The following is a 27350-nucleotide window of genomic DNA, read 5'->3' as shown; positions in this document are numbered from 1 at the left end:
ACTCCAGGCATATGCTGGCCTCCATATTCATTCCAAACATGCCTTCTCCTTAGGGCCATTACATTTGCTGTTTGCTCTGCCTGGAACATTCAGCTGCCAGATATCTGCATGCCTTTCCTCATGCCTGTGCTCACCTCAACTTATCATAAAACAATGTACACACACTGTCACTTTCATATGTATCTGTTTTTCTTCACAGTACTTGTCACATGTGACTTTATTGTTATTGTTTCATTCATTGTGTCACTCTCTGCCTCAAAAAGGAAAATCGAGGGCAGGCTTTATTTTATTTAGAAATTAAGTAAATACTGAATTGTGTCAGCTTGCCCTAAAATAATGAAGAAATCATAATAAACCTGAATTTTACATTTTAGAGATTGATAACCTAAGACAAAGTGGGGCAACTTTTATACACATATATGTACATACACATACATATACATGCTCACAAACGTCAATCTATGAGATGAACATTAAAGTCTTTTCATCATATGAGGCAAATCCAGAAAACAATGGTTTATGAAAGTATCTCCCAGTGAATAACATCTTCAAAGTAGAAAACTTGAGAGACACGTACTTATTACACTGATGATTTCAGTCTGTAACCCATTTTCTGGAAGAGTTCTTAAATAGGACCTGGATGTTTAAGTTATTGGGAAGCCAAATTATTGCCATAAAGTTGCTTAGTGCACATAAATTAGAACCTGAGGACGTAAGTACTGTTTAAATGACATTATAAATGGCATCAAGCTTTTAGCCTCATGTGCCTGTCTCTTCTCTAGGAAACCCATGCAACTGAGATAGGCAGCATCTCCCTGGACAACTGGGCAAGGCTGGGCTCTGCCAACTTCTGCTTTTGAGTTTTTCCTTATCTTGCCATTACTCCTGTATCCCTGCTCCCCTGGGCATAAGCCTTGTTTCACATGGTGCACATACATAGTTGAAGCTGTCCTTCAAATGTATGAAGATGCCATTGCAGTAAATAAAACTCAAGATATATGTAACATTCATTCATCACTTTATAGTAGCTCTTTGTCATGAGTCTTTTGGGACAAAGGAGTCTAAGTAGAAGGGGTAGGGTCCATGACTTATTTTTTAATATTAAAAGAGGATTTACATTCTCAGAAAACTCAGGATCACTGTCTAGGACTGTCTACATCTGTTGTGATAGCCCACCAAACAGGTTAAAATACAGTTGATTACAGACTTCTGTAATCACATCTCAGGTCCCATCACCTTACTTAATGTTGAAGTGTTTCCACAGTTTTGTAGTTTCCTAATTTACGACCACAGATGGTTAATTACATCCACTACCATTCTGACAAGCTAGGTTACTAAAAGTAATCTTAACTCCCTTCATTTAAAGTTCTTGGGAATCTCCAAAGCAACGTGAACAGGGAGGGGGTTAAGATTAATTAGGTTTCTAGAAGGAGTAGGTTTTGAGGTGGAATTTAAAGAGCATTTCACAGACAGCACTTCAGGGGCTGCGGAAACAGCTAAGGCACATATGGAGGGATTGATAATCCCATTGAGGAGCCCCTAAAATGAATACGGCTGTTATGATGTGAGATAAGGCAGATTGAATCCATGCTGTGAATGGTTTTAAACACCAAGCAGAGGCAACGGGGAGCCCTCGAAGGCTCTGAGCAGGTGAGCGGCACGACCGGATTGGCTACTGTAATGGCGATCAACATTTTAATTTCTCCGGCGATCCCATCCGACCTCTGTCCGCCCCTTAGACCGGCTTAGCGGTAGGTGGTGGCGGAGCGCTTCCGCAACGCGGTCCCTGGGGTCACGCCGGCCGGTTCACGGATGCTGCCCAGGCCGGGCTGGGGACGCAGAGCCGCCGCCGCCGGGCGCTGCACCTGGACCCGGCCCGACCGCGGATTGGACGGCTCGGGTGATCCGGTTGTATCGCGAGATGAGATTGGCAGCGACGGGGCCGCATGTGCCCCCGCGCTGGCTTTGTACGCGGAGCCGCCTGCCGGTCCTTTAACAATGGGCGGCGCGAGCGCACCGGCGCTGGGCCCGAGCTGAGGCCGGCGCTTCGCGGCCGACTGTCCGCAGCATGAGCGGGGCTGGCGTCCCCCGCACATCGGCGGGGCTGGGGCTGTGAGGGCCGCGGTTCCGGGTAAGGGAGGCCTCTGTGGGGATCGGAAGGCCTGGGCTGGGCGCGGGGCACTGGAACCGCCCTGCCCGGCCTTTTGTTCGCTCTTCTGGGGCCGCGCGACCCTATACGCTCCTCCACACTAGGAGGCGGCAGCCTGGGTGCGCGCCGTGCCGGGCCGCGGGGAGGCTCCCGGGCGGGCGGGAGCGCCCGACCGTCGGCAGCGGGTATCCAGAGGCGGGCGGCCTTTCGTCCCCGGGTTTCTCCGCGGGAGGTTTTCACCTCAGGGACTGTGACTGATGTCAAGTCTCTCCGCTCCTCAGAGCCGGCGGGAGAATTCGAATTCTGGACGCGGGGAGCCCGCAGCCGGGCCTCCCCTTCCAGCTTTCCCGAGCACGCACCCCGGTCCGCGCCCTGGGAACTTGGCCCAAGTTAGTCCCCTTTTGCCTGGCATGAGCCCGGCAGTTCTCAAAATTTTAAGCCAGCCTCTCCTGGCCGGGTAGCGCGGCCTTAACGTGTGGCGTCAGGGAGCTGGCATGGACAAGTCTGGTGAAGATGAACAGCCACCAGGGTGGCCTAAGGGCACAGCCCCCGGGAAGGGGGCGCGGAGTCGTGTGGAGAGAGCTGGCCGTGACCGCGCCCTGGATGTGTCTTACAGACTGAAGTTGCCGCGTTTGCCCCGGCCGCCGCCCGGTCCCATGGAGCTGGAGGGTCAGTGGTGGCGGGGACAGCTGGCTGCGGATATTCATCAAGCGCTTCGGTACAAGGTAACCCAGAAGCCCGACTTTTCCATTCGGTGTTTTGTGCCAGTTAGTATGGCTCTGGGCACCCCCCCGGGAAGACCCGTCAGTTTTTTTAACCACTGGTTTCCAGACCAGAAAAGGCGAGTTTGCTAATTTGCTCCAGGTTAATGACCTCTTGGCTTCTTCCCTGGGATGTATCAGAAGAACCTGCAATTTAAATGAGGCGGAGGGGTGTGGTAGTTGGAGTGGAAGATGTAAAGGGACATTCTGATGTTCTTGTTTCCAGGTTGAATATGGATGTGGTATTGTATTTGAAAAGATAACGTGCGCTTTTAATTTTTATTGGGCAGAGCAATACTTACATAGTTGCCGTTGCATTCAGCTGTTATGTCACATTTGTAGATAACTCCCCAGACTTTCCATCAACTTGCTGTGAGACTTCGGACAAGCTACTTCATCTTCTGTTTCCCAGTTTCCTCATTTGTGAAATGAATAATAATAATCATGATAGAATGCGTCTTATGGGTGATTGTGAGGATTCAATGGGTTAATATTGTACGGGTGCTTACAATAGTGCTTGGCATATAGGAAGCACTAAAAAATTGGTAATTGTTACTTTGTCTACTCCTTAGACTACAAGATTCAGGCTGTTCACAAAGCCTTAAGGTAGGAGGAGTTAGCTGCTTTTTCCAGCTGCTATCAAAGGCAGGAAGTAGACCTATACTTAATAGATGTTGGAGGGAAATACCCTTCCCCCACACGATGCAAAGTCTTCGTGTTGTTGCTTTTAAGTAACAGTTTTACTCTATGTCACATTCTGTATGTCACATCTCAGCTCTGCCTCTTCTGATAAATCGGAGAGACCAGATCCAAAGTTATCTCTTAACTTGACTCATTTTGACCATAAAGAGCAAGCCTGTCGTGCATTATGTATAGGAAATGAGAAAGAGGCAAAACAGCTGAGTCTTTAATAAAAAGGGTGCTGACTGTTAGAGTTGAGAGATCCTGCGATGATAAAGAACTTGTATCTGATAACCAGGTTAAATAGATTAGAACACCTAATTCTGGCTTAAAATGTTACAACTGTACCCTTTTCTAAGGTTTGAGTTTCTTAATGCTACTTACTAATTCTGACATTTCAGTCTCTGAGACACCTAAATACAACTCAGCCCCCTACGAGGTGGATTATACTACAGAAAAGTTTCAACTGTGGAATGGTTTCAGGAATGTTAAGGGAGTTGCAGGTTTTCCACTTTGAAAATTGTTCAGATTACTTTGGTTTTGGGTTTGTTTTGTTTTTTTTTTTGCAGATGTCCTTTTAGTTTTAAATGTTCTTTTCTAAGTGACAGCTTTTTATCCCTCTAGTATGTGGTGACATCAACTATTTGATGTTAATGTGATACGTTTATTTTTTTCAATGACATAAAACTTAAAAGATTTTTCTTGGTGATTTCCATGGTTTTTGAGTCTTATATTTTATGTAATTTTAATCCTGAGTGATTACTTGAATTAATTTTGTCAGTTGAGGTTGGAAGTGGATTTTTTTTCTCCCTCAGCAGATTTACTGAATGCTTTTGTGTATTAGGTTTTAGGGAGGATCGAAGGAATAGGACACAACCTTATATGAAAGTTGCTTATGAACTGTCAGAGGATGAGATAGGGCAGGGGCTGAAGGAATGCCACTGAAAGTTACCTTGGGACAACTATGTCATGCTACCTTGGGTTGTCTTTACCTTTAAACATTGTGTAAGCCACATTTGAACCATGGCTGTACTTTGTAAAGAACTTATTTTAATTATTTATACTTGAACCTTGTGAAACTGGAGAGAGACTGCTGTTTGTCATACACTGGAGTCAAGGAAAGTTTAAAATGTTTCTTACAGAAAATATGTTAATTCCAGCTATTAATTAGGTGAATTAGTTGAACAGTTACAGCTTATTTATTTTTTCAACATAATTTGAGTACCTTCAATGTACAAAGTGTGATGCCAGGTGTGAGTGGTAATAATGAATGAGACATGATCCCTGCCTTTATGGAGTCTAATCTCATAATTCAGAGCATCTGAATTTAGGTCTTTGGGTAGTTGCTATTTAGACACTGTGGACGGTGCTCTAGGTTTAGGCCCAAAGTTTGTGGAGGAATAATTGGTGTGAATAGCATTGTACACATTAGGAGTAAAAATTAACAAATGGAAATCTCCTTCAACCCCAATACCAGCCGTACTGTGTTTATAAAATATAATTACTCCCCCCACTCCCAAAAATAATCCCTACAAAGCAGCTGTCCTCTTATACCCTGTGTCTTCTTTCTTCTCATTGTTTTGCTATGTACCCTAGTGTCTTTGGGTGCTTGAGGAAGTATTTTCAGGAGCATTTATGATAGATGGGGACAATGCTGGTTTTGTGAAAAATATGAAGGAAATTATCCCACAGAGTTGTACTTACACATGTCAGTATTCCTTCTGTGCCTTTATTCCCATCCTGGGAAGAGCATTAGTATTTGGGGTGGTGAGCTGACAAGGACTTGAGGCTGGAGATGGAGATGACATTTTCAGGTCTCTGTGTGCTATGGGATCCTGAGAAGGGATTGGGAACAAAAGTGTTCAATTCTAGGGGATCAAGAATAGACAGAAAAAACTTGGAAGTTGAGAGATGCATAGGTTATTTTCTCATGCTTGTATAACTGCAGTACCTGGACAAAGAGAACCAATTTTGACAGCTACCTTGTTAGCATTTGTTCTTTACAATTTAAAACGATATAAAGAGACTTTATTAAACAATTAAAATCTAGTCATAGCTCTTGGGATTCTTGCCTTTGTTTTGTCTTCATTTAGTAAACTTAACATAGTTAAAAAAAATATCCACCAGCGTTCTTCAGCTGTTTTCCCAGTGAGTCTTAAAGACCTTCTTTAATACCCCTTTACAGAAAGCCTACCCTGGCTTTGTTTTTCCCCAGCACCATAACCCTTGAGGTGGGTTGGATCTCCCTCCTCAGTTCAGTGTTCCTATAATATGCTGTGATTACTCTATTCCAGTAATATTTATCTTTTGGTTCACCTGCTAGAGAGAGGTTTGAGACTTGTTTTCTAGCTTTTATCCCTGGGGTTAGCTGGGTGTCTGCTATAGGAGATGCTCAATAAATGCCCCATGATGACAGCAAAGAAAGGTGAAGTTTGAGATTGTAACTCATTTACAATGTCTACATGTACAAAGATCTACAGAAATGACAAAGGAGAAAATCATAGGAGCTATGTGAGACATCAGCATGTTCCCTTTATTTAGAGAAATTAATTTTTTTTCTCTTTAAAGCCAGGCTAGCCTAAAAGCCACTGGTTTTTGTTTATTTATGCTTTCCTCACTTATACAAAAATTTTAAATGGCTCATTTGCCTGTCCTACAAGTAACTCTTTTAAAATGTCTTTGAAAAATTTTAAGTTATACATGCATATGGTTAAAAAATTTGCAGATGGTATAAGGTTTAAAGTAAACTTTCCCCAACCCTCACTATTCCCTAATCCCCTAAGGTACCACCATTAGTGTTTTTTTTCCTGAAAAGTACCCATGAATTAGTAATCTGCAAATAATTTTTTTTGTTGATACAAGAGGTCATAATATATATTCAGTGTTCCATACTTTCACCCACCCCAACCTTACTCAGTTTAGCAAATCTTCCATATCAACATATATAGGTGTACTGCCCTTTATTTTAATGTCCACACTGAATTGCTTTCCCAAAGTTATATAATCAGTTCCGTGTTGATGGATGTCAAGCTTTTTTTTTTCTTTTTAGTACACTTTTAATTTTGAGATAATTGTAGATTCACATGCAGTTGTAAGAAATCTTACAATGATTGAGAGAGACCCCCAATACCCTTTGGTAACATCTTGCAAAACTATAGCACAGTTATCACAACCAGGGTGTTGACATCGATAGAGTAAAGATAACAGCCTTTTCTATCATCACAGGGATCTCACATTGTCCTTTTATAGGTGCATCCTCTTCTCTCCCACCCTCATTCCTCCCCTTAGCCCCTAGCAGCTACTAATTTGTTCTTTGTTTCTATAATGTTGTCATTCCAAGAATGTTATATAAGTGTAATTAGATAGTACGTGATCTTTTGGATTGGCTCTGTTCACTCATAATTCTCTGGAGGTCAATCCAAGTTGTGGGACATCAAGCTTTTTTATTCCATTATTTTGTTATTAAAAACAGTGCTACCACGGACCTCCATATATATGTAGGGCAAATTCCTAGGCCTAGTATTGCTAGGCTAAAGGGTATAAGCAATCTATATTTAAAAAATTTTATATTACCTAATTGCCCTCCAAAAGGTTGTATCAGTCATCAAATTGACCAATAATATATGGGAGTTCCTATTTCCACTCTTGATAGCATAAGCAAAAATTAGTAAGATGTAACCTGGTAAGCAAAAACTGTATAGTCCTTTAATTTCAAATGAGATAAGGCATCTTTTTATATGTCTTTGGCTTTATTTTATTTTTCCTGTGAACTGTCTGTTCATATTTGTAGCCTTTTTCTTATTGATAAGTAAGAGTAAATAATAAAGAAGTTTTTTCTATGTCCTATGTATCAGAAACACTTAACTAAATTCATTTATTCTCCCCAATTTAAAATACCATTGTTATCAAATAGGTTCTCCTATCCAAGAAAAAGTACCATCTTTCCATGTATTCTATACTTCTTCAGAATTTTAGTGTTATCTTCATATAGTGGGCACATATGAATTTATTTCTAGGTGTTTTAATTTTATAGTTACTGTGTATGGAATCTTCTGTTTTCTAACCAGGTATTAGTATAGGGAAAAGCTATTGACTTATGTTAATTTTATAAATAATCATCTTACTGAATTGTTACTGTTTATTTTTTGTTGATTTTCATGGGATTTTTTGGGTACAAATTATATCATCTTAAAAATAGTAATTTTGTTCCTGAAAATGACTTTTGATTCTTCTCTCCAATAATTAAACCTTTTCTTTCCCCTTTTCAATTTGGATTGGTTAGTATTCACAGTGTTAAATAATATTTTAATAGATGGCATTAGAATACTAATCCTTCTATTGTTTCACCTCCAAATAAGATGCTGGCTCTTACATTTGAGATCTTTTTACCTCCCTTCCTTCATCAAAGAAATGTACATCTCTTGTTATTTCTCCCAGCATCCCCTTTGTCCAGATGCCGTTTTGGCATCTGTCAAGATGATTTTGCATATTTATGTATGAATTTTTATTCTGACTTTTATTAATTCCTAATATTAAACCATCCTTGCATTCCCAGGATGTACTACAATTGATGATGTATTCTTTGGCTATGCTACTAAATTATACTGGCTAATGTTTTATCTAAAATTTTATATCTTACAAAGTTAAATTTATATGTAACTTCATTTTAGTGTGTGTGTGGTAAAATGTGCACAACATAAAATTTACCATTTTAACCATTTTAAGTATACAGTTCAGTGACATTAGGTACGTTCACATTGTGCTGCCATCACCACTGTCTATCTTCAGAACTTTTTCATCTTTTCAAACTGAAACTTCATATCCATTAAACAATAATTCCTCATTCACCCTGCCCTCCAGCCACTAGGAATCATAATTCTAGGTGGTTAAAAATAAGGAGAGAAGTTTGGTTTAAAATTTTAAATGCCATTCATTATCCTTCCACTCAACTTTTTTATTTTTGTGTTTCACTCAAGAAAAATGTTTCAGGCACTTAAAACACTAATATATTGGGGGTGGGGGGACTGCCTTTGCATTGTGGGGGTATTTCTCCTATTTATGTTAGACTAAATGTTGTTTCTCTTGATTTAGGAGCTGAAGTTGCCTTCCTACAAAGGCCAGTCCCCACAACTGAGTCTTAGAAGGTATTTTGCTGACTTGATTGCCATTGTGAGTAATCGCTTCACACTCTGCCCTTCTGCCCGACATCTTGCTGTCTATTTGCTGGACTTGTTTATGGATCGGTATGACATCTCTATCCAGCAGCTGCATTTAGTTGCACTTTCCTGTCTGCTTCTGGCAAGTAAGTACAAATCAGATCTATATGACTGGAAATTTCTATTGTTTGTAATAAAATAAATTTATCTAGAACTCAGGGAATTATCACCATGTTCTATTCATTCTAGTTTACTAGTGTCAGAAAGTTTATGTTGAAAGTGCTTCTTGACACAGTAATTTTTAACCAGACATTAAAAAGTGACTCTGGACTCTTTTAAAAACATATGTATTTTTAAGCCCTTCATCCTGAAGATTATGATACAGAGATGTCTAGGCCACTCCAGATGTACTGACTCAGAATCTGCATCATGGAGCCTGGGTATTTTTTAACTTTTTCTGAGTTCCTAAGGTGATTCTGATGTACCTTTCTGGTTGAGTACCATTGTCTTAAAACAGTGGCTCTCAACCAGGAGCAGTTTTGCCTCAAAGGGATACTTAACAACATTTGGAGATAGTTTTGGTTGTTGTCACAACCTTGGAGGATGTTACTAGCATCTAGTGAGTAGAGCCCTGAGGTGTTGCCAGATATCTACAATGCACAGGATAGAAGTCCCTCTACTCCCCAAAAAACTGACTGGTCCAAAATGTTAGTGGAGCTGAGGTTGAAAAGCTCTGTCTGAAAGGGACCACACCTTTGTATTGTTAAAATACCTTCTAATGACTACATAATGAGTTAATGAACTGAAGGTTGATATGCAAATACTACAGATGTGAAAACCTTTGCTTAGGCAGTAGATGTAACTATGTAGTAGGCTGCAAGGTAGAATCTGATATATTAGTTAACACAGTGCAGAATGTACTGTTGGGCCCTTTGGGTGCCTTTCTCAACTCATTTCACTGTGTGTATTAGTACCCTAACTAAAGGGAAAGTGAGTAAAGGAATTGGAATTGAGTTTTTCTTTTAATAATATGAAACGGTTATATTTGATATTGAAGTGAAACCCTTAGTTTTTATATTATTCATGTCATTACAACAGAAATTTAAGCCATTTTCAAAGTAGTATATAGAAATAGCTATTGCCTTTACCTCTGACCCCCACTTGAGGGTTTGGAGTTCAGTGTGGCTGCTGTGTATGGAACTTTCCCCCTACACTTTGGTGCCAGAGTTCTTTCTAAAACACTTTTGTGCTTTGACTGCAGAGAAACTTACAACCAAATGCAGGTATGTGGTGGTATCATTTCTGGTTCTAATCTCTTCTCAGGTTTTCTTTTCCTACCCCTATTCTTTCTTTGATCTGATGACCTCAACAACTTACTTTGTATCCTTGAAGGTCTTTTTGTAACATACTTCAAATCCTTTGTGGACCAGGCTGAATATATATAAACACAGCCCCAGCAGTGAATCCCACTATCTGTGGTTAAGGTAGAAACTCCTAATGTAACATTGAGAACCTTGCATCTGAACCCAGCCTCCTTCTCAATCTCATCTTCCAACTTTATTCCCACACACCTGCAGCTAAATTCTTACCTGAATGCCATTTTCTGAAAATCTACATTTCTCCTTTAATCTGTTGTCCTCTAAGATCCACAGATCCTTTGCTCCTCTCCCCCCACCCAGAAAGCCAGAGAGGTAATGCTTGTACATTTGTAATTAACCCTTAATTTAAACTGTAATTAAGGTTTCGTCCTCATAAGCAATCACATGTACTGTTCCATGTGTTTCATCATTGGCTACAAAGCCCTTTATGGTTTAATAGTTTGCAGAAGATTGAAAAGCCCATTCTTGAAACATCAGATGTGTGAGAATCCACAAATGGAATGACTTCTTGTTACCCTACAGAATGTTAACTTATAGGATCAGTTTATAGCAAGAAACACTGGAAATCAGATATGTAAGGTTATTTTAAAAACTTGGAATCATTAATGAAAAGTAATCTTTTGCCTGCTATGGCCATCACTCTTTTTGGCACTACCAGGCCTTACTTGCTCAATGCCTGAAAGTGTAGTTTGGGCCAGTAGGAGACTCCTCCTGATGGACTCTGAAATTATGAGTGATGCATAGTCAATTCATAGACTCATCTTTGTGACTAAAGTTTACTTACTAGTGACTTAATGAATTAGGGGTTACTAAACTAGATACTTGTAAACTACATGTTAACTGGGGAAATTCCCTTAGGGTTCTAGTTGAATAATCTAATAAGAATGCTGGCCACCACACAGTGCTTTGTATTTGTGCCAAGTTCCTGCAGTTTCCATAGTTTGGGGAAAGGATACTTTATTTGTACACCATCTTAGGTTAGTTGGAATGGAATTTCAGTTGTTCTTGTTTTTAAATTAACATGGTTAGTTTAAGCTCATGATCAATTTATTTTACTGAAGATTATTTGATCCAATCTATATGGTAATCTGTAGTTATTTTTGGCTCATTTTCCAGGAACTAGGCTTTAGGATTTGTATTTGCTGTGGTTCAGATATGAACTGTTTATCGCCTATTATTGAAATAGTCGGATGCCTCCCCCCTTTGTTATGCTTACACCCCCTGACCCCTCATTCCCTGAGAGAGAAGCATTGCTTTCCCACTGTTCCTTTTCCACTGGAGAATGGGAAAGTGTGAGATAGGTACTCCCCCCCGGGTCTCAGTCCCTCCAAGTAGGCACTGGTCCAAAGAGTTCAAGCTGTCAGCTCTGTGCTAGGATAAGGAATCAGAGAAGCTGGCCATTAGTGGCTAGCCACAATCTTTCCTCCCTCCATCTGTAACTTTACTACAGCAGCATTTTGAGGATACTTGTAAACTGGTAGCCTGTTCTCAATACCTGATGTTTATTTTAAATTTATGAAGTGCATTTTGGTGTTTCTTACGTATGTTCTTATGTTTGGATATCAGTGGTAGCTCTTTGATTAGTTATCATGAATTGTATTCAAATAATGCTTCTCTCCTCACAGAATGATTAAACTCTGTACATTCCTGTCCCCCAGCTGCTCCCTGCTTTGGAATGGGCAGCCTGTGAACAACAGACTACAGCTGAGAGGAATGGGTGACAGTTTTATTGTAGTTACTAATATGTTGGGTGGCTTTGGATAATTTGACCACATGAAAAGCACACCTTGTATATCAAGGTACTAACGTGTATTATCCAGCTGCCTGAGTATCTACACAGTTAAAGGCAGGGAGAAAGGGCCTACAGATTATCTCTGATGGGGAGAGTGATGTGTAGTGTTTCAGAGCAGGGATTATAGTGATGGATTGCCTATGTTTGAATCTCTTGTCAGCAGTATGATTTTCAACAACTCTAGAGTCTCAGGTTACTTCTCTATACAATGAAAAAAATATTTGTACTTACAAATTTGTGAGGATCAAGTTGGAGTAATAGATCTAAAAGCACATATAAAATAGAACCATAAAAGTTAGTGTCATAATGTTTAGTTCCTTCATAAGCTGTTCTGTACTCTTTAGTTTGGCTTCCTAGCCCTAAGGTTTTGGCTCATTCCAGAAAAAAATGATTTGTCCTGGAAAATTCTCAAATTCCAACTCTTTGATATGCTCCCCTTGGTTTCTTGTGATCATCATTGAACTTGTGGAGAATATGGAAGCATTCTTGGAGATGAATCTTCTGATAATTTGTTCATGGTCTTGTGTAACAAAGAAATGATCTTGGAGTCAAGGTGAAACCAAAAGTGAGATTATTGGCTTTCAGTAGTACACATTTTTGACAAGTGCTTGTTTCTCCTTGCTTATCGATACTGGGTTGACAAAGCTTTTTATGACATTGATAGGTGAAAAATCATATCTCACAGTTGATTTGATTTACATCTCAATTTTTATTGAGACTAAAACTTTTTTTTCCTGTAAATTGCCTCTTCCTGTTTCTTACCCATTTTTCTTTTAGATTGCTAGTCTTACAAATTTGAGAATTCTTAGCATGTATTAAGGATGACCTTTTTCCTACTTAGTAATAAAAGAAGAAACTGGCTCGGCAGAGCTCACAGTGACATCCTATCCTACCACCACATGCCTGCTATTCACCGCGAGCTTTGAAAGTGCTTGTTTGTGGAATACTTCCTATGAAGGAAAGACAACCTGATGCTTTGTTTCTGTGGCCTCCAATTCTTTATTTTGGGGGAAGCAGATGTGAATTTCCTATGCCCTTATTTCCTGTTTGGGGCCTTTATCAATATAATCACACAGCTTCTGGCATTTCCTTTCAGCTGAAGAAAACTGATCTTTGTGATCTGTATATGGTATTGTGAATAAGTAGATTTAAAACCCATGCACATAGTATTCACAACAAAAACTAGGGATATGAATGCAGGTACTCATTGACACTATCACACATTTTGAAATCTTTTAATATCCAGGTATCTGAGTATTTATATCATTATATATAATTAAAAGGTTCCAGAAAACTTAAACCTGAATTAAAACCCAAGTATGGTTATTTACACAGTATGCAGGTTATTGACTTTGCAAATCTAGATGCAAAGGTATTTTCACATTGTAGTAGCCAAGTATTTTATAAATATAGAAACCCTTTAGATGCTTAATAATGTAGAAGTCAGTCTTCTCTGGTAGTTGTTGGTCCCATATAATCTGGTGCAGTACTTTGGTCTAGAAATACAGATTTGGGAATTCAAATGCAAGTCTTCCTTTTCACTTCCATTGATTTGACCCTAAATGAATTGATTAATTTGACTCTAAATGAATTGGCCAATCTTGCTGTATTGGTTGCTTGAGCTGTGAAACTGGACATATACAGTTGTTTTCTATGTTGAAAGTTTCAAGGAGATAATAGGAAACATTCTTGATTCTTGAGTTAAACAGTGAATTATGGCATATTAATTTCTTCAGAGGAACCTCAAGCATGATACAAATAAACCCAACTTCTACAATATTCCTTTGGTGTATACTGCCAGTATTACCTGTGCTGCACAGGTGGTGGGGCACTTTGAAAGTCTTAATGATTCTGTCAGAGGGATTGAACTAAATTCCTAGGTCATTCTCTTTCTGAAGAATTCCACTCCTGTTATACTGAGAACAGTGGGTTCCTCTCCTTTATCTTTATGTAGTGATAATACTAGATGACTGTGTCATTAAGACCACTTTGGTGCTTTCAGCTGTACTGCAAATAAGCTATTGGCAAAACTTGTGAAATTTAGCTTTATGTGATTTGAAATGGGAAGGGCTATCTGGATTCTTGAAAAGTCTGAATCGTGTAAGATTTTTAGATCTCCTTTCTGCAGCAATGTTTAAGAGTGGCTTAGGTCTAAAGAAGTACAAAATTTCTGAAGCATGAAAGAAATTCTAAGCTTCTTCGGGCTTAACCTCTTCTTAAAGTCATGAGCATAGAGTCTCCTGGCATAGGAGACAAAACCTTCTGCCCCAGATCCTCATCCCGAGGGTAGTTAGAAACCCAGTTCCTCATCCTGAAGGTAGTCAGAAAAGACCAAGGGAGGGAGTCAGCAGCATTTTTTCCCCAGCCCTAGAGCAGGTCAGCTTGAACAAACCCCACTGAACATCTGGGCTGAGTGAACCTGACCAGTACCACTTGTTGTAGCAACTTCGGTGTGTGGTGTAAACCCACCTCTTCTGGCAGAGAAAACTGCACAGGAAAACTCACCTGGTTTCTACTGCTTTGGTAGTCTTTCTAGCTCTTCTCCAAAAAATGGTTTTAAGTGGATAATATAATAAGATTTCCAAGGAAACCACAGATAGTTGACCGTTGAAGAATGTAGGTTTGAACTGCTTAGGTCCACTTACATGCAGATTTCTTTCAATAAATATGTTAGGAAAATTTTTTGGAGATGTGCAACAATATGAAAAACCATTTTCTGTCGTGTATTTTATTGTAATATACATAATATGTGTTAGTCAACCATTTATGTTATCAGTAAGGCTTCCAGTCAACAGTAAGCTATTATTGGTTAAGTTTTGGGGAAGTCAAAAGTTATAAATGGATTTTTGACTCTGGGTTGGCATCCCTAACCCTCACATTGTTCAGTGGTCAGCTGTATAGTTATCAAAATAGTAAAATAAAAATTTTGAATACAGTAATTTATAACATATTCTAACAACTGTATTTTTAAACAAGTATAAATGGAAAAACTATTGTGAGAAATCTATAACTGCAATATAATGTGACTGTTTTAAATCTTAATGAAAAATAGAACATTAATACTAGAAGGTAGAAGGCTTTAGTTATAATTTCCCTTTTTCTGTGGACCACCATGGAACAAAAACCCAGAGAGATTTAAAGGCAACTCTTTGGTTCTATTGCTCCATCTGGAAAATAAAATCATAATTGAATGTTTGAATTTTCTCCATCCATAAGTCTAGAAATCCTGAAAATGAATGACCTATATATAGTAAAATGCTTGCTTGGAAGTTAAAGTGTAAGATGGTACATAATCTATAGAAAAATTATTCTGGGGCTGGAAAGGGACTTTTTTTCGCCAGTCATACATACAGATGAGTGTTTCCTGAAAAGAAGTTAATGCCTTTGAATGATGAAGTTCATCCATCAGATCATCTACTATTCTGTTTTAAGTAAGGAGATACAAAAGTGAATATAAAATATTTTCCCCTCTCTTTTTATAACAGACTTAGCTAGGTTTTTGTTTTAAATTCAGAAAAGGAGAGAGAGGTTTTTTGGTGGATTGAGAATGCTTGTTAGATACTCACCCAGTTTTTCCCCCCACTTTCTTTCTCTGTCATTGACAAAAATATGCCAACATAGAACATTTAAAACTTAAGCTATGTTTGATTTCAGATAACTCTAGACATTAAATTCTTTAAACTTCTATTCCAAAATAAAATCATTTTCTTCTACCAACAACCAGCTTCCCCCAAAAAGAGATTTCCTAAAAGGATCAGCTGGTGAGATTTGAGAGTGTTGTCTTTTCATTGGCACATATGACTATTTTCATTACACAACAGGACATAGATCAAAACACATGTCCCATTTTTTTAGGAGAGGGTGATGGGTGGTGGATGGAAGCACTGGGAAAGAAAAACATGCAAATGGGACAGCCCCCTAGTTCTGGCACAACTGTATCTGCCCAAAGCAGGGGAAGCAATGTCTTTGGATCTAGATATTTGCAGTAAGGCAGCGCATCCCATTTAAGTGACTAGACCTGATAATTACTTGCCTAATATTTTCTCTCTCCCCCCACCGACTTTTCTTAAAAGGTAAATTTGAAGAAAAAGAAGATAGTGTGCCTAAGCTGGAGCAGCTCAACAGCCTGGGTTGTATGACTAATATGAATCTAGTATTAACAAAACAAAATTTGCTACATATGGAACTATTATTATTAGAAACCTTTCAGTGGAACCTCTGCCTTCCAACAGCTGCCCATTTCATCGAGTATTATCTCTCTGAAGCAGTACATGAAACAGATCTTCATGATGGTTGGCCAATGATTTGCTTGGAAAAAACTAAACTTTATATGGCCAAGTATGCAGATTACTTCCTGGAAGTATCTTTGCAAGGTTAGTGGCTATGGATGCCAGTAAGTGACTTTTGGGTTTGTGACTTTGTATTCTGTTGCTTAAGTTCATTTTTGATGTCTCCACAGATTATGCCTTTCTAAATTATGCACCTTCTTTAGTAGCTGCTGCATGTGTGGCTTCTTCAAGGATTATACTTCGTCTTTCTCCAACGTGGCCTACAAGACTGCATCGTCTTACTGCTTACTCCTGGGATTTCTTAGTGCAGTGCATAGAACGGCTATTGATGTAAGCCTCTTTGTTCCTATGTTTGTAATTTCTCATTAATATTTTTCTTCATGTATAGGCAGCCCTAAAAACAATTTCTCAAAAGCACAGAACTCTTAGGATATTTGCTCTGACGGCTGCTTGCTGCCATAAGCAAGCTGCTGTATGAGCAGTACTAGGTAGAAGGGAGCCCATTTTGGCTATCTGGTTAAGAGGTTGTCGTTGCTGGTATGATTCTGGGTACATGATAGGAAAGGAGCTGCTCTTGTGTAAGCCTAGAACTCTTGAGATCAATCCAAGCAAATCTTTCTCCATTTTCCATTTCTGCATCTTTGAATTATGGGGCTACCAGGATGTCACCAAAGTGGCAGCCAAATTTAAGTGCTTATTACTCTCAAGCTGGAAATAGCCTTCAAAGCTATCAGCAGCCAGTTTCCAAGGTTTGTACCAAGGGAGGGAGCTTTTAGAAGAATAATAGTGAGATCTCACTGTTGGTGAAATTACGCTTGCAATCACTGTACGACTAGGCAGTGGGGCAGTCCATGGAGTCAGCTGTTGAGGAGTTGGGGGTGGTATATGACTTCCTTGTAAATTCTCCTCAAGTAACATAATTAACAGTGTCCTTTCTTTGCATGTTGTAGCGCTCATGATAATGATGTGAAAGAAGCAAACAAACAGAGAGGACAGGCAGGACCTCAGCCAGCACAGCTAAGTGTCTTCCAGCCACCCTCCCAGCCCTTGCGGCCAGTTCATGGGCAGCAGCCTCAGTATCTCCATCAGACTCATCAGACCGCACTGCAGTATCGCCATCCTGTGTTGGAACAACCGGGCTGTCAGCAGATTGTATCTACCACGCACACCTCATCTTACACACTACAGACATGTCCTGCTGGCTTCCAAACTAGTGTTCAGGGCCTGGGGCATGTGCAGACTGGTGTTGGGATGTCACTGGCAATCCCAGTAGAAGTTAAACCCTGTCTGAATGTTTCTTATAACCGGAGTTACCAGATAAACGAACATTACCCTTGTATTACTCCATGCTTTGAAAGGTGATTTTATGCGAAGGTAATACCTGACCCAGACTGTTTTGTGACTTGAAGCTCTGGGGGCTCTTTGTACATGGCTCCTTAAGAGAAAAGGGATTCAAGTTGCATCAGAACTCTTCAGAAATCAACAGCAAGAAGACTGAATATCCCTTTCAGTTCACTGTGAGTACCTGGGAAGACTGAGAGAACTCTGCAAATACTTTTAACAGTATGTATGTCAAATCCTGTTAAGACAAATTCCTCTATAACAAAAATGTTCCAGCCCTGGCTGATGGTCCAAATATTTCAAAAATATTTCAAAAATGTTCAATACAACAGGAAATTTGGACAGACTCCAATTTTCCATTTTGAGATTTGAGCTGTGGTAGGCTTTTGATGTTGGCTTCTGTGTTAGAGACTAATGTTTATCTGTGGACTTGCCAAACATTCTTTTTATGAAGGAAAATTACAGTATTAATTTTTGAAGAGGTCCTTTTTTAATTCTGCAGTTTTGAGTTACATTTTTGATTTACAAATGAATTTTTGAGTAAGTTTAAACTCATGAATTCATAGCTATACTATGCCAATCTGCTCAGTAAAAAAAAAAAAAAATTAGGTAATTCTTTATAACTTTTTATCACAGACAGTATGGGTATCTGGATTTATGTACTAAAATTAAGAGTGGAGTAGATTCCTTATAGTAAAATCATGGTCAAATTTTTGTTGTTTTTTTCCGCTAAGTGATCAACCTCAGATCTTTAGAATTAAAACACATTTAACTCAGGGAATTTGTACTACTTGGAAACACTTAACTGTAATGCAACATGTTTTGGGAATGTTGTAGTGTGAACTACCTTTATAACTTAGGTTACATACTCCTGCTAGGATGTGTTTTCAAATGAGAACATAATGGTAGCTTAGAATGAATGAAGAGGTGGTTCCTGTCATTCATAATACATATAGAGGCTTTGCATTTCTCAGTGCAATCAGTGATTTATACTCAGATTTGATATTACTTTAAATAATGTTTTTCCAAGGAAAGGCATAACTGTAAAATGTCAGTACTACAATAAAGTCCCATAGATTTATTTTGAAGTGGAATGTGGCCAGGGTAGTTCTCAGGTTGTTCTAGAGCAGCACTTCTTTATGTGGAAAACAGGTTTTATAAGCAGCTTTGAATCCACCTAGTCATTGTAAGCTGGCAAAGGTACTGATTACTAAATTTCAGTAGCCACTTTCATTAGATTGGCCCCAGAACTGCCCTGGGACATTTTACTGACTGGTACTAAGGGAAGACAGCAATAATAAATTGTTAGCAAGGGCAGTTTTGGGGTAAAGAATTTGGAGGGAATAAACTTAAAAAGGAAAAGGGAAAAAATCCTAACTGAAACTGTATACATTGTGCTCTTATCTGTGGGAGAAGAGAGATTTGGTGGAGGGAAGCTTTCTGATTTAAAAATTAGCAAGATGTGTCGTTTTGTGTTTTTTTTTTAATATAGCACTTGAGTTAGAAGGGAAACTGCATGGCAGGTATGTGACTGCCACAATATGCATTGAAGACAAACTTACAAAGAGGTGGGTATGCAGCAGGAGTCTTCAGTAATCAAGCCAATGGCTTTTGTTGGTAAGGGAAGGGCCTCAACACAGTAATGGACTGATCCAGATGGCTCCAGTGGATGAATGTGGGTAGATAGTTTCTGCAAGCATGAATTCTTTAAGAGAATGTCCTTTCTTTAAAAGAAGGTAACTTTTATAATTAGAGTACATAGGGCATGATGTGGACTTATAGTCTGGTAGGTAGAACAAAAAACCACTCAGGTAAGAACACTCAGTCATGGCAGTTTTCAAGCATGAAAATTGTTTTCTGAAAGTACCACTTTTCCTCTTACAGAAGGCTGCGAATTGGATTTTTGTATTTCTCATCTCAAGAGAACTTGAATTATTTGGGGGAAGTGGGTTCAAAAGAGAATAATACATCTTTCACATTCAGAACCCAGCACCTAGTGTCCAATTTTCAGTATTTTAACTACCTCAGTAATACTATGAATGTAAGATACTGGGATAGAGATCCCAACTTGAAACAACAACTGGTGCCTATGGTAATTTAATGTCTTATCAAATGCTTTTATTGATTGGTCTAAATGTCATCCTTGTTATAGAATATGCCTTTTAAAAACACTTCTACTAACACTTTCCCAGTTTATATTTTAAAAAACTAAAGAACACTGGATTAATTTGGGGGGGGGGTAGAATAAAATAATTAATTGGTTACTATTGCTGCATACCCAAGGTGGGGTGGTTGGACAACCCAGAACTATTTTTTAAAACATTATGTTTCAGTATAAATACAACTCACAACTGCTAGCTTTGGGGGGTGGGGGGAGTTGTGTGGGTTTTGTTTTGTTTTAATTTATTGATTAGTCTTTAGGTCTTTTTTTTTTTTTTTTGAGATTACTGGACCATCATTAAATGTGTACTGTGAAGAGGTTAATATGTATAAAGGGCTTTACCAAAGTCCACTAAATAAACACTACGCAAGTACAGACTGCAAACCAAATGTATGTGTTATAACATTAATTGCAAATAGCAAGTATGGTGCTAAAGTCTACACCAATGGAATTAGATGAGTGCTATGCACTTCATTTTAAAATAAAACTAGTTTTCAGTAAAATGGTTTTGGTGTTCTGTTTTAAATATAAATTTGATGTGTACTTGCAGCTTCACTGAACTGTGTCATTGTTAAGTGAGACTTGGATCATAATTACACTTTACTTAAAGAACCAGCCAGATGTAGAATTTATTTATAGTGGTGGCAAATATTTGTCCATTCATTATGTATTAAATATTAAGCATCACAGCCCAAAAAATTATGTTGGACACAGCTTTTAGCCTTTGAGCTTAAAATCAGTTGTCATTATGTTAGCAGTTGCAGCTTCTAATTTATTAAACAACATGAGCTTCAGAAAATTTGAATACTGATCTCAAAAGTAGAGACACAAAATAATCAAGGGTATTAGAGGGAAATGGTGAACAATAAGTGACAATGGTCTGTTCACCCAAGTATAAATATAATTCATTTAATTCAGCTTAAAACTCAGAATTGTTCTATAGAATTAAATTTTAACAAGTTTGTACTTGTGGGTTAGGAATTTAAACCCCTAAGAAGTTATTTTTTAGACAGTTCTGTATATTGTCCCTTGCTGCAACACAGTGCCAAGGGTTAGCAACTGCCCTCAAGAGTCAGTTAATATACAATATTTATTAAGGCTGAATTTAAAGAAAAAGAACAAGCATTGCAAAGGGCAGGTGGCTTTCCACTAAGGCAATTCTGAACCCCATGTTAACAAGTTTATGTTCACCAACAACTGTCCTCCTCAAGCACATGGTGAAAAACAACCTCCCTAGCCTCAAACAGCTTACATTTAGCTTGATGTGACTAGCACACTTGAAGCAATTAGAATCGTATGGTCTAGATTATATCTTGGTTTAGGGATTACTCAACAAGCATTTAAAAATCCCTTAGATGCAAACAAACAAACCAGTGAGCTGAAAGCAAGAGCAGGCTCTGGCTTCCCTATGGAAAGGGTACCTACTGCTACACAACTGCCATTTTTTTTTGGAGCAGTTTTGGGCTCACAGCAAAACTGAAAGGAAAATAGAAATATCCTATGTACCCCCTGCCCCTTCACATGAATTCTCCCCCATTGTCAGCATATGCCATATGCCACTCTGTACATGTACAGAGTGGTAAATTTGTTAAAATTGATGAATCTACATTGACACATAATCACCCAAAGTCAATAGTTTATAATTCACTCTTTCTCTTCACTCTATTTAGACAAATGTTTAATGGCATGTATCCATTTAAGTGGATACTGAGTATTTTCACTGTTAAACATCCTCTGTACCCACCCCCATTCATTTCTCCCCATGCTATCCCTGCCACCTCTGCCTCTGTCCCTGCCCTGACCCCACAACTGCTGATCTTTCTATTGTCTCCAAAGTATTGCCTTTTACAAAATGTTATATGGTGGGGATCATGCAGTATGTAACCTTTTCAATTTGGCTTCTTTCACTTAATACATATTTAAGATCCCTTCATGTTTTTTTCATGATTTGATAGTTCTTTTTAGCACTAATAATATTCCATTATCTGGGTGGACCACTGTTTATTTATCCATTCATCTGCTAAAAGATATCTTCGTTGCTTCCAAGTTTCAGTGGTTATGAACAAAGGTGCTGTAAACATCTGTGTGCAAGTTTTATTATGAACAAAGTTTTCAGCTCCTTTGGGTGAACACAGAGTGTGACTGCTAGATTATAGGGCTAAGAATATGTTTAGTTTTGCAAGAAACTGCATTTGTAAGAAAGTTTCTTCCGAAGTGGCAATCATTTTGCATTCCCACCACTAATGAATGAGGATTCCTGTTCCTCTACATCCTCACCAGCATTCGATGTTGTCAGTGTTCCAGATTTTGGCCAATCTAATAGATGTATAGTAGTACCTCGTTGCTTTAATTGGTATTTCCTTGATATACATAGCAACTTTTCACATATTTATTTGCCATCTGTATATCCTCTTTGGTGAGGTGTTTCTTAAGGTCTATAGTAGCCCTTTTTTTGAATCAGGTTCTTTCTTGTGGGGTTTTAAGAGTTCTTTGTATACTTTGGGTAACAATCCTTTATTACATGTTTCTTTTGCAAATAACTTCTCCTATTCTGTGGCTTGTGTTCTCATTTTCTTGACATTGTCTTTCACAGAGCACAAATTTTTAATTTTAATGAAGTGCCCCTTATCAATCTATCATTATAGAAGGAAATTACAGATCGAAAGTTTGGCTAAATAAGGCTAAATAATAAGGCTACTATACTATCAGGGTATTACAAAGGTAGCTATGGGAACAACAATGCAAACCTTCCTATCAAAAGAAATACAGAAAACAAAGCAAGCAGTCTATATAGTAAAATATTTTTAAAAGGTTTGACTACAGAAAAAAAAAATAACAACCAAGGCCAAACATTTCAAATCAATGTAAATGGTCTTAATGCAGCTATTAAGAGAAAAAGAATTTCAGACTGAATCACAAAGCAAAACTCAAACTCATGGTACTTAAAAGGCCTACAACAAAAAATGATTCAGAAGGGTTGAAGATAGAAGAATGAAAAAAAAGATACTAGAAAAACCTCAAACAATAAGCAACATTTTAATGAATAACAGATAAGGCTGAATTCAAGCCCAAATGTATTAAAACAGACCAGAAAAAAAAAAGGGTGCGTGTGTGTATAAATATGCTAAAGGTTACAATTCACAGTAAAGATGAACAATTATGAAAGCTTGAGGATCAAATAACCTTGCAACAATATTAAGTAAAGACTATAGAAAATTTAAGAATAAATAAAAAAACAACCTCTTGGCCTTAGTGCCATCTTAGAAACCTCTGTGCCATGAGAGCCAAATGGAGGAAGAAGCTAATGTGCGGGCTAAAGCAAAAAAGAAGAAAGATGAGGCAGAGGTCCAAGTAAACTGCCAGCTTGTTCATCACAGAAGCCACAGGAGCAGAAATAAGGAAAGCCAGAGGCCAGGGGTGATGGTACAAATTGTTGGACTAAATGCCTGTCTAGAACTTGTGTCAATGGACCTAGAACATCCTTCACCATCTGATTGCAAGACCACCTCTGACAGACCCACACTGCTCATACCAAAACATTCCTTTTGGTCCTTTGCCCCAGGCCTGTGACATTCTGGCCTAGTTCTGTTCTCTGTTGTGCCTGAATGAAACGTGTACAATAAGTAATCTCTTCTGCTATCTTAGCTGGGAAAAAGACAAAAAGCATGAGTAATAAGAAGCTGTAATTCATCTCCAGGTTCCTGACAGATCAGTACTTGAAAAAATACATAAAGCTATAGAGAAGCTTAATAACAAATTATAGTAGATCTAACATATATATTGAGATTCTGAGAAGGGAAATGCTATAGGCCAGATACAACTAAGGTGGACAAGAAAACAAAGGACACTCACAGCCCATCCACCTATGCCAACAGCAAAACTCTTTTTAATAGTCTTGTGAAGGGTCCTTAGGACAGCTGGGTTTGCTTGTTTTATTGAATCATCTTGGTGCCTAAGATCAGAATACCTTGACTGATGTCTTTGCTAATTTCAGCTAATTTGCAGCTCACCCAAGGAAAACAAAATTCATGGTTTCCAAACTGCAAAAATATTCTCATTTTGCCTTCTTTAGATGAGATTAATCCCTTACTTTTTTCCCTTATGCACAAGAAAATAGTGTACAAATAATTAACTATAAGTTTTCTTTGAATATTAAATTCTAACATAAAATTTCATAAAACCTGAATATGTATTAATCCAAAAAGAAAACAGCAATCAATTCTAAAAAGTAGAATTAATGTAGAGAATATATATACTCATGAAAATGAAGTGAACAAAATACACAGGACCAAAAATAAATAAATTCCAGACAATCCTTGGATCAGTTAAGAAATCCAAACTAAAATTTCAGAGTATCTAGAAAATCACTGTAATGAAAATTCTACACATCAGGAAGCCTGAGATAAATAAAAGAGTGTTCAGAAGAAATTAACGTCCAGCTGAAAAAGTTTGAGAAAGAACAAAAAAACAGAAGGAAAGAAGATAAAAGCAGAAATTAAAGAACTATAAAGGGGGAAAAATACATCCTGTAATGCAGACACAGCTAGACAAAAGAAAATAAGGATTAAAAGTTTGAAGGATGTAAAATTACTACTATTTGCAGATAAGATTGTACACCTGCAAACTCCAAGATAAACAAGTGAAAAACTATTAGAGATAATAAGGATTCAGCATATTGCCTGGGTACACAACTACAAGAGCTTTCTTCCTTATAAACCATGAGTTAGATTTCATGAAAGATGTACTCGATTGTAATGGCAACCAAAAGAAGAAAAAATGCATAGCAATAAATATAAGAAATGTCCAAGATAACATGAAGAAAGCTTTTAAATACTTGAGACACAAAAGAATACTTGAACAAGGCATACCATTTTCTTTAGCATCAACATCATAAAGATGTCAATTTTCCTTAACCTACAGATTTAACCATCTCACAAGCCTCTATTTTTAATAAGCTAAACAAGCAAGAATAACCAGAAAAAGTATGAAAAAGGATAATGAAGACAAGGTCCCCAGCATATTAAAATATATTATAAATCTGCAATAATCAAAATACTATGGTAGTGGCAAATGAGTTGACAGATAATTCAATGAAACAAAATAGAAATTCCAAAAACAAACCTAAACATGTATGTTTAATATGTGATAAAGGTGGCATCACAAGTCAGTACAGGAAAGTATGGACTATTCAATAAATTGAGTTGGGGCAAATGAGACACCTGTAAAAATAAAATTGTTCCCCATCTCAAAATTTTAAATTTTAATCATAGCAGTCATGGAAGCATTATTTTATAATCTCAAGGAGGATATAACCTTTCAAAGTACATATAAGAAATCTAGAAGCAGTAAAATTTAACTGTATAAATTAATTTTTTTTCTGCATGGCAAAAATCACCATAAAGTTAAAAGACAAATAACAGCTTGCTCAAGTATTTGCAATTTCCAGGCAAGGGCTAATTTTCTGTACATATAAAGAGGGAATAATATAAACAGGCAATTCCCAGAAAGAGACAAATGTCTCTGAAGAAAGTATGTTCAGCCTCATTTTTAAGTTTGGTAACAGGGTTGGTGAGGGAGTAGGCTTTATCCTACATTACTTATGGAAAGTCCGATAAGGAAGGACAATCTGGCAATATGCATCAAAACTGCAAGTGCCAAATTACTTTGGCCCAGAAATTCCACTTATAAGAATTTATCCTGCAGGTAGAGTTATATACATTGAAACAAGATAGGTACAAAATATTTTGCCATTGTTGTTAAGAGCAAATGTTCAATAGGGGACCTCACTTTACTATTACAATGGCATTAAAAAAACAAAGTTTCTCTACATAAACTGCTATGGGTGCTCTCCAAAATATATCCAAGAGTGCAGAGTAATGTTACCTTTAAGAGATGAACTGTTTTTGTTTATTAATGTTCACTGCTTTTTTCTGATAGTCAACATAGAAAATTTGAAAAATGAACAATATAATGCAAAATGGCATAACCAGTACTTTCCTTTTGATATCTTTTCTGTACACATATATACACTTACATGGTTTGCATGTTGAATATGTAATTTTGTATTCTACAATACACTGATTTGTTTTCATGAAATTAAAATATATCCAAATTAAAGTGTATCCAAATGTATTTTAGAAGGGTTGTTGGTATTAAATCATATAAAAACAATATATCTTAATCATTTTCCAAAGTTTTGAAATGATTAAAAAATGCATTAATTAACATGTATTTTACCAATTTCCCAACAATGGGTATTAATCAAACCTTTTCATCTTTCCAAATAGCAGGTGGACCTATCTCAGTTTTGTTTTGTTAACATTTCTTAAATGCTGAGTGTAGTTGGGCATTTGGGGGTATGTTTATTGACTACTTATAATTCTTCTTCTATGAAATGCTGTTGATTCCTTTGCCAATTTTTCTTCAGTTTGTCCTAATCTTGTTCTATAAAGCATTCCTTATAGTCAGAAACTAGCTGTTAGCTATCTTACTGAGCTTATGCTGTTGCTGGTATATATTCCTATCCCAGAGTAAAATACACCTTCCCATATATTGAAAATTTTGATGACTCCAGTACAGTCTTAAAGTGTTCATTATGCAGATCCTACACATTCTTGTTATGTTTACTTCTGGGTATCTTACATTTTTTAAATGATCACATTTGTGAACAATTTGCTTTTCCACTGTATTTGAAATATGTATATTTCATATATATATATGAGTGATTTTCCTTTAGATCAATATTTGTTTTCAGATGATTTGTAATTACACAATACAGGAACACATTTGTTTCAAAAAGTCTAAATGGATCAAAATTACCTAAAATAAAAAATGGGCTCTTTAAAACTTTAAATTTTATAATCATCCAGAATTTATTGGGTTTTTTAATTTTTACTAAGATTCTGTTGATTTCTTTTGGGTTTCTCAGGTATGCAATCATGGATAGCAAAAATATGATAACTTTGCTTTCTTTACAAAATGCATAAATAACTCTTACTACATTTTCTTATTTCATTTTATTGGCTATTCTATCCAAAATTAAGTAACATAATGATCTGTGGACATATTAATTTGCAGGAGTAACAATAATGTTAAAGAAGATATTTAAAATATATATTATGACATAAATAAGGTTTACTAAGTTATGAAAATAGTATATTGAATATAAGTTCATAGATGCATGCATATGCATAATATGCCTTTAGAGCTTAACTTCAAATTTATTTTGTAGATGAACACTGTTAAAAATTTTTTTTGGAGACTGAGAAAAAATAAGGTGATGCCACATTTTTAAAAAAATTTTGGTATCATTAATCTACAATTACATGAAGAACATTATGTTTACTAGGCTCCTCCCTTCACCAAGTCCCCCCCACATACCCCATTACAGTCACTGTCCATCAGCGTAGTAAGATGCTGTAGAATCACTACTTGTCTTCTCTGTGTTGCACAGCTCCCCACCGCCCGTGCCTCTGCCCACATTATACATGCTAATAATAACCCCCTTTTCTTTTTCCTCCTCCTTATCCCTGCCTTTGCACCCATCGTCCCCAGTCCCTTTCCCTTTGGTAACTGTTAGTCCATTCTCAGGTTCTGTGATTCTGCTGCTGTTTTGTTCTTTCAGTTTTTTTCTTTGCTCTT

The 27350-nt window shown here is 37.5% G+C and overlaps 1 protein-coding gene across 2 annotated transcripts; it reads left to right on the top strand.

Moving 5' to 3' along the window:
* Positions 1 to 1949: 1949 nt before the first annotated feature.
* On the top strand, positions 1950 to 20212 carry CCNJ (cyclin J). 2 transcript variants are annotated; one of them, XM_073240620.1, is made up of 6 exons: positions 1950 to 2131; positions 2766 to 2874; positions 8683 to 8893; positions 15992 to 16291; positions 16414 to 16537; positions 17158 to 20212. In XM_073240620.1, exons 2-6 carry the CDS (start codon positions 2806 to 2808, stop codon positions 17567 to 17569), a joined length of 1116 nt encoding a protein of 371 aa, XP_073096721.1. In that variant the 5' UTR covers positions 1950 to 2131; positions 2766 to 2805; the 3' UTR covers positions 17570 to 20212. The 2 variants fall into 2 exon arrangements, with proteins under 2 accessions (XP_073096721.1, XP_017530450.1); XM_017674961.3 differs by having other exon boundaries at positions 1953 to 2131; positions 16378 to 16537.
* Positions 20213 to 27350: the final 7138 nt, after the last annotated feature.

The sequence above is a fragment of the Manis javanica genome, chromosome 7 (genome assembly GCF_040802235.1).
Source record: "Manis javanica isolate MJ-LG chromosome 7, MJ_LKY, whole genome shotgun sequence".
Lineage (NCBI taxonomy): Eukaryota > Metazoa > Chordata > Mammalia > Pholidota > Manidae > Manis > Manis javanica.
Note: the sequence above shows the minus strand (reverse complement) of the source record. Positions and strands in the feature narration are given on the sequence as shown.

Excerpts from the sequence above, each read along its gene's own strand:
- CCNJ (XM_017674961.3), top strand. The coding sequence starts at position 2,806 with ATGGAGCTGGAGGGTCAGTGGTGGCGGGGACAGCTGGCTGCGGATATT. Across the intron at positions 2,875-8,682 it reads ATCAAGCGCTTCGGTACAAG|GAGCTGAAGTTGCCTTCCTA; the intron begins GTAACCCAGAAG and ends CTCTTGATTTAG. Across the intron at positions 8,894-15,991 it reads TTCCTGTCTGCTTCTGGCAA|GTAAATTTGAAGAAAAAGAA; the intron begins GTAAGTACAAAT and ends TTTTCTTAAAAG.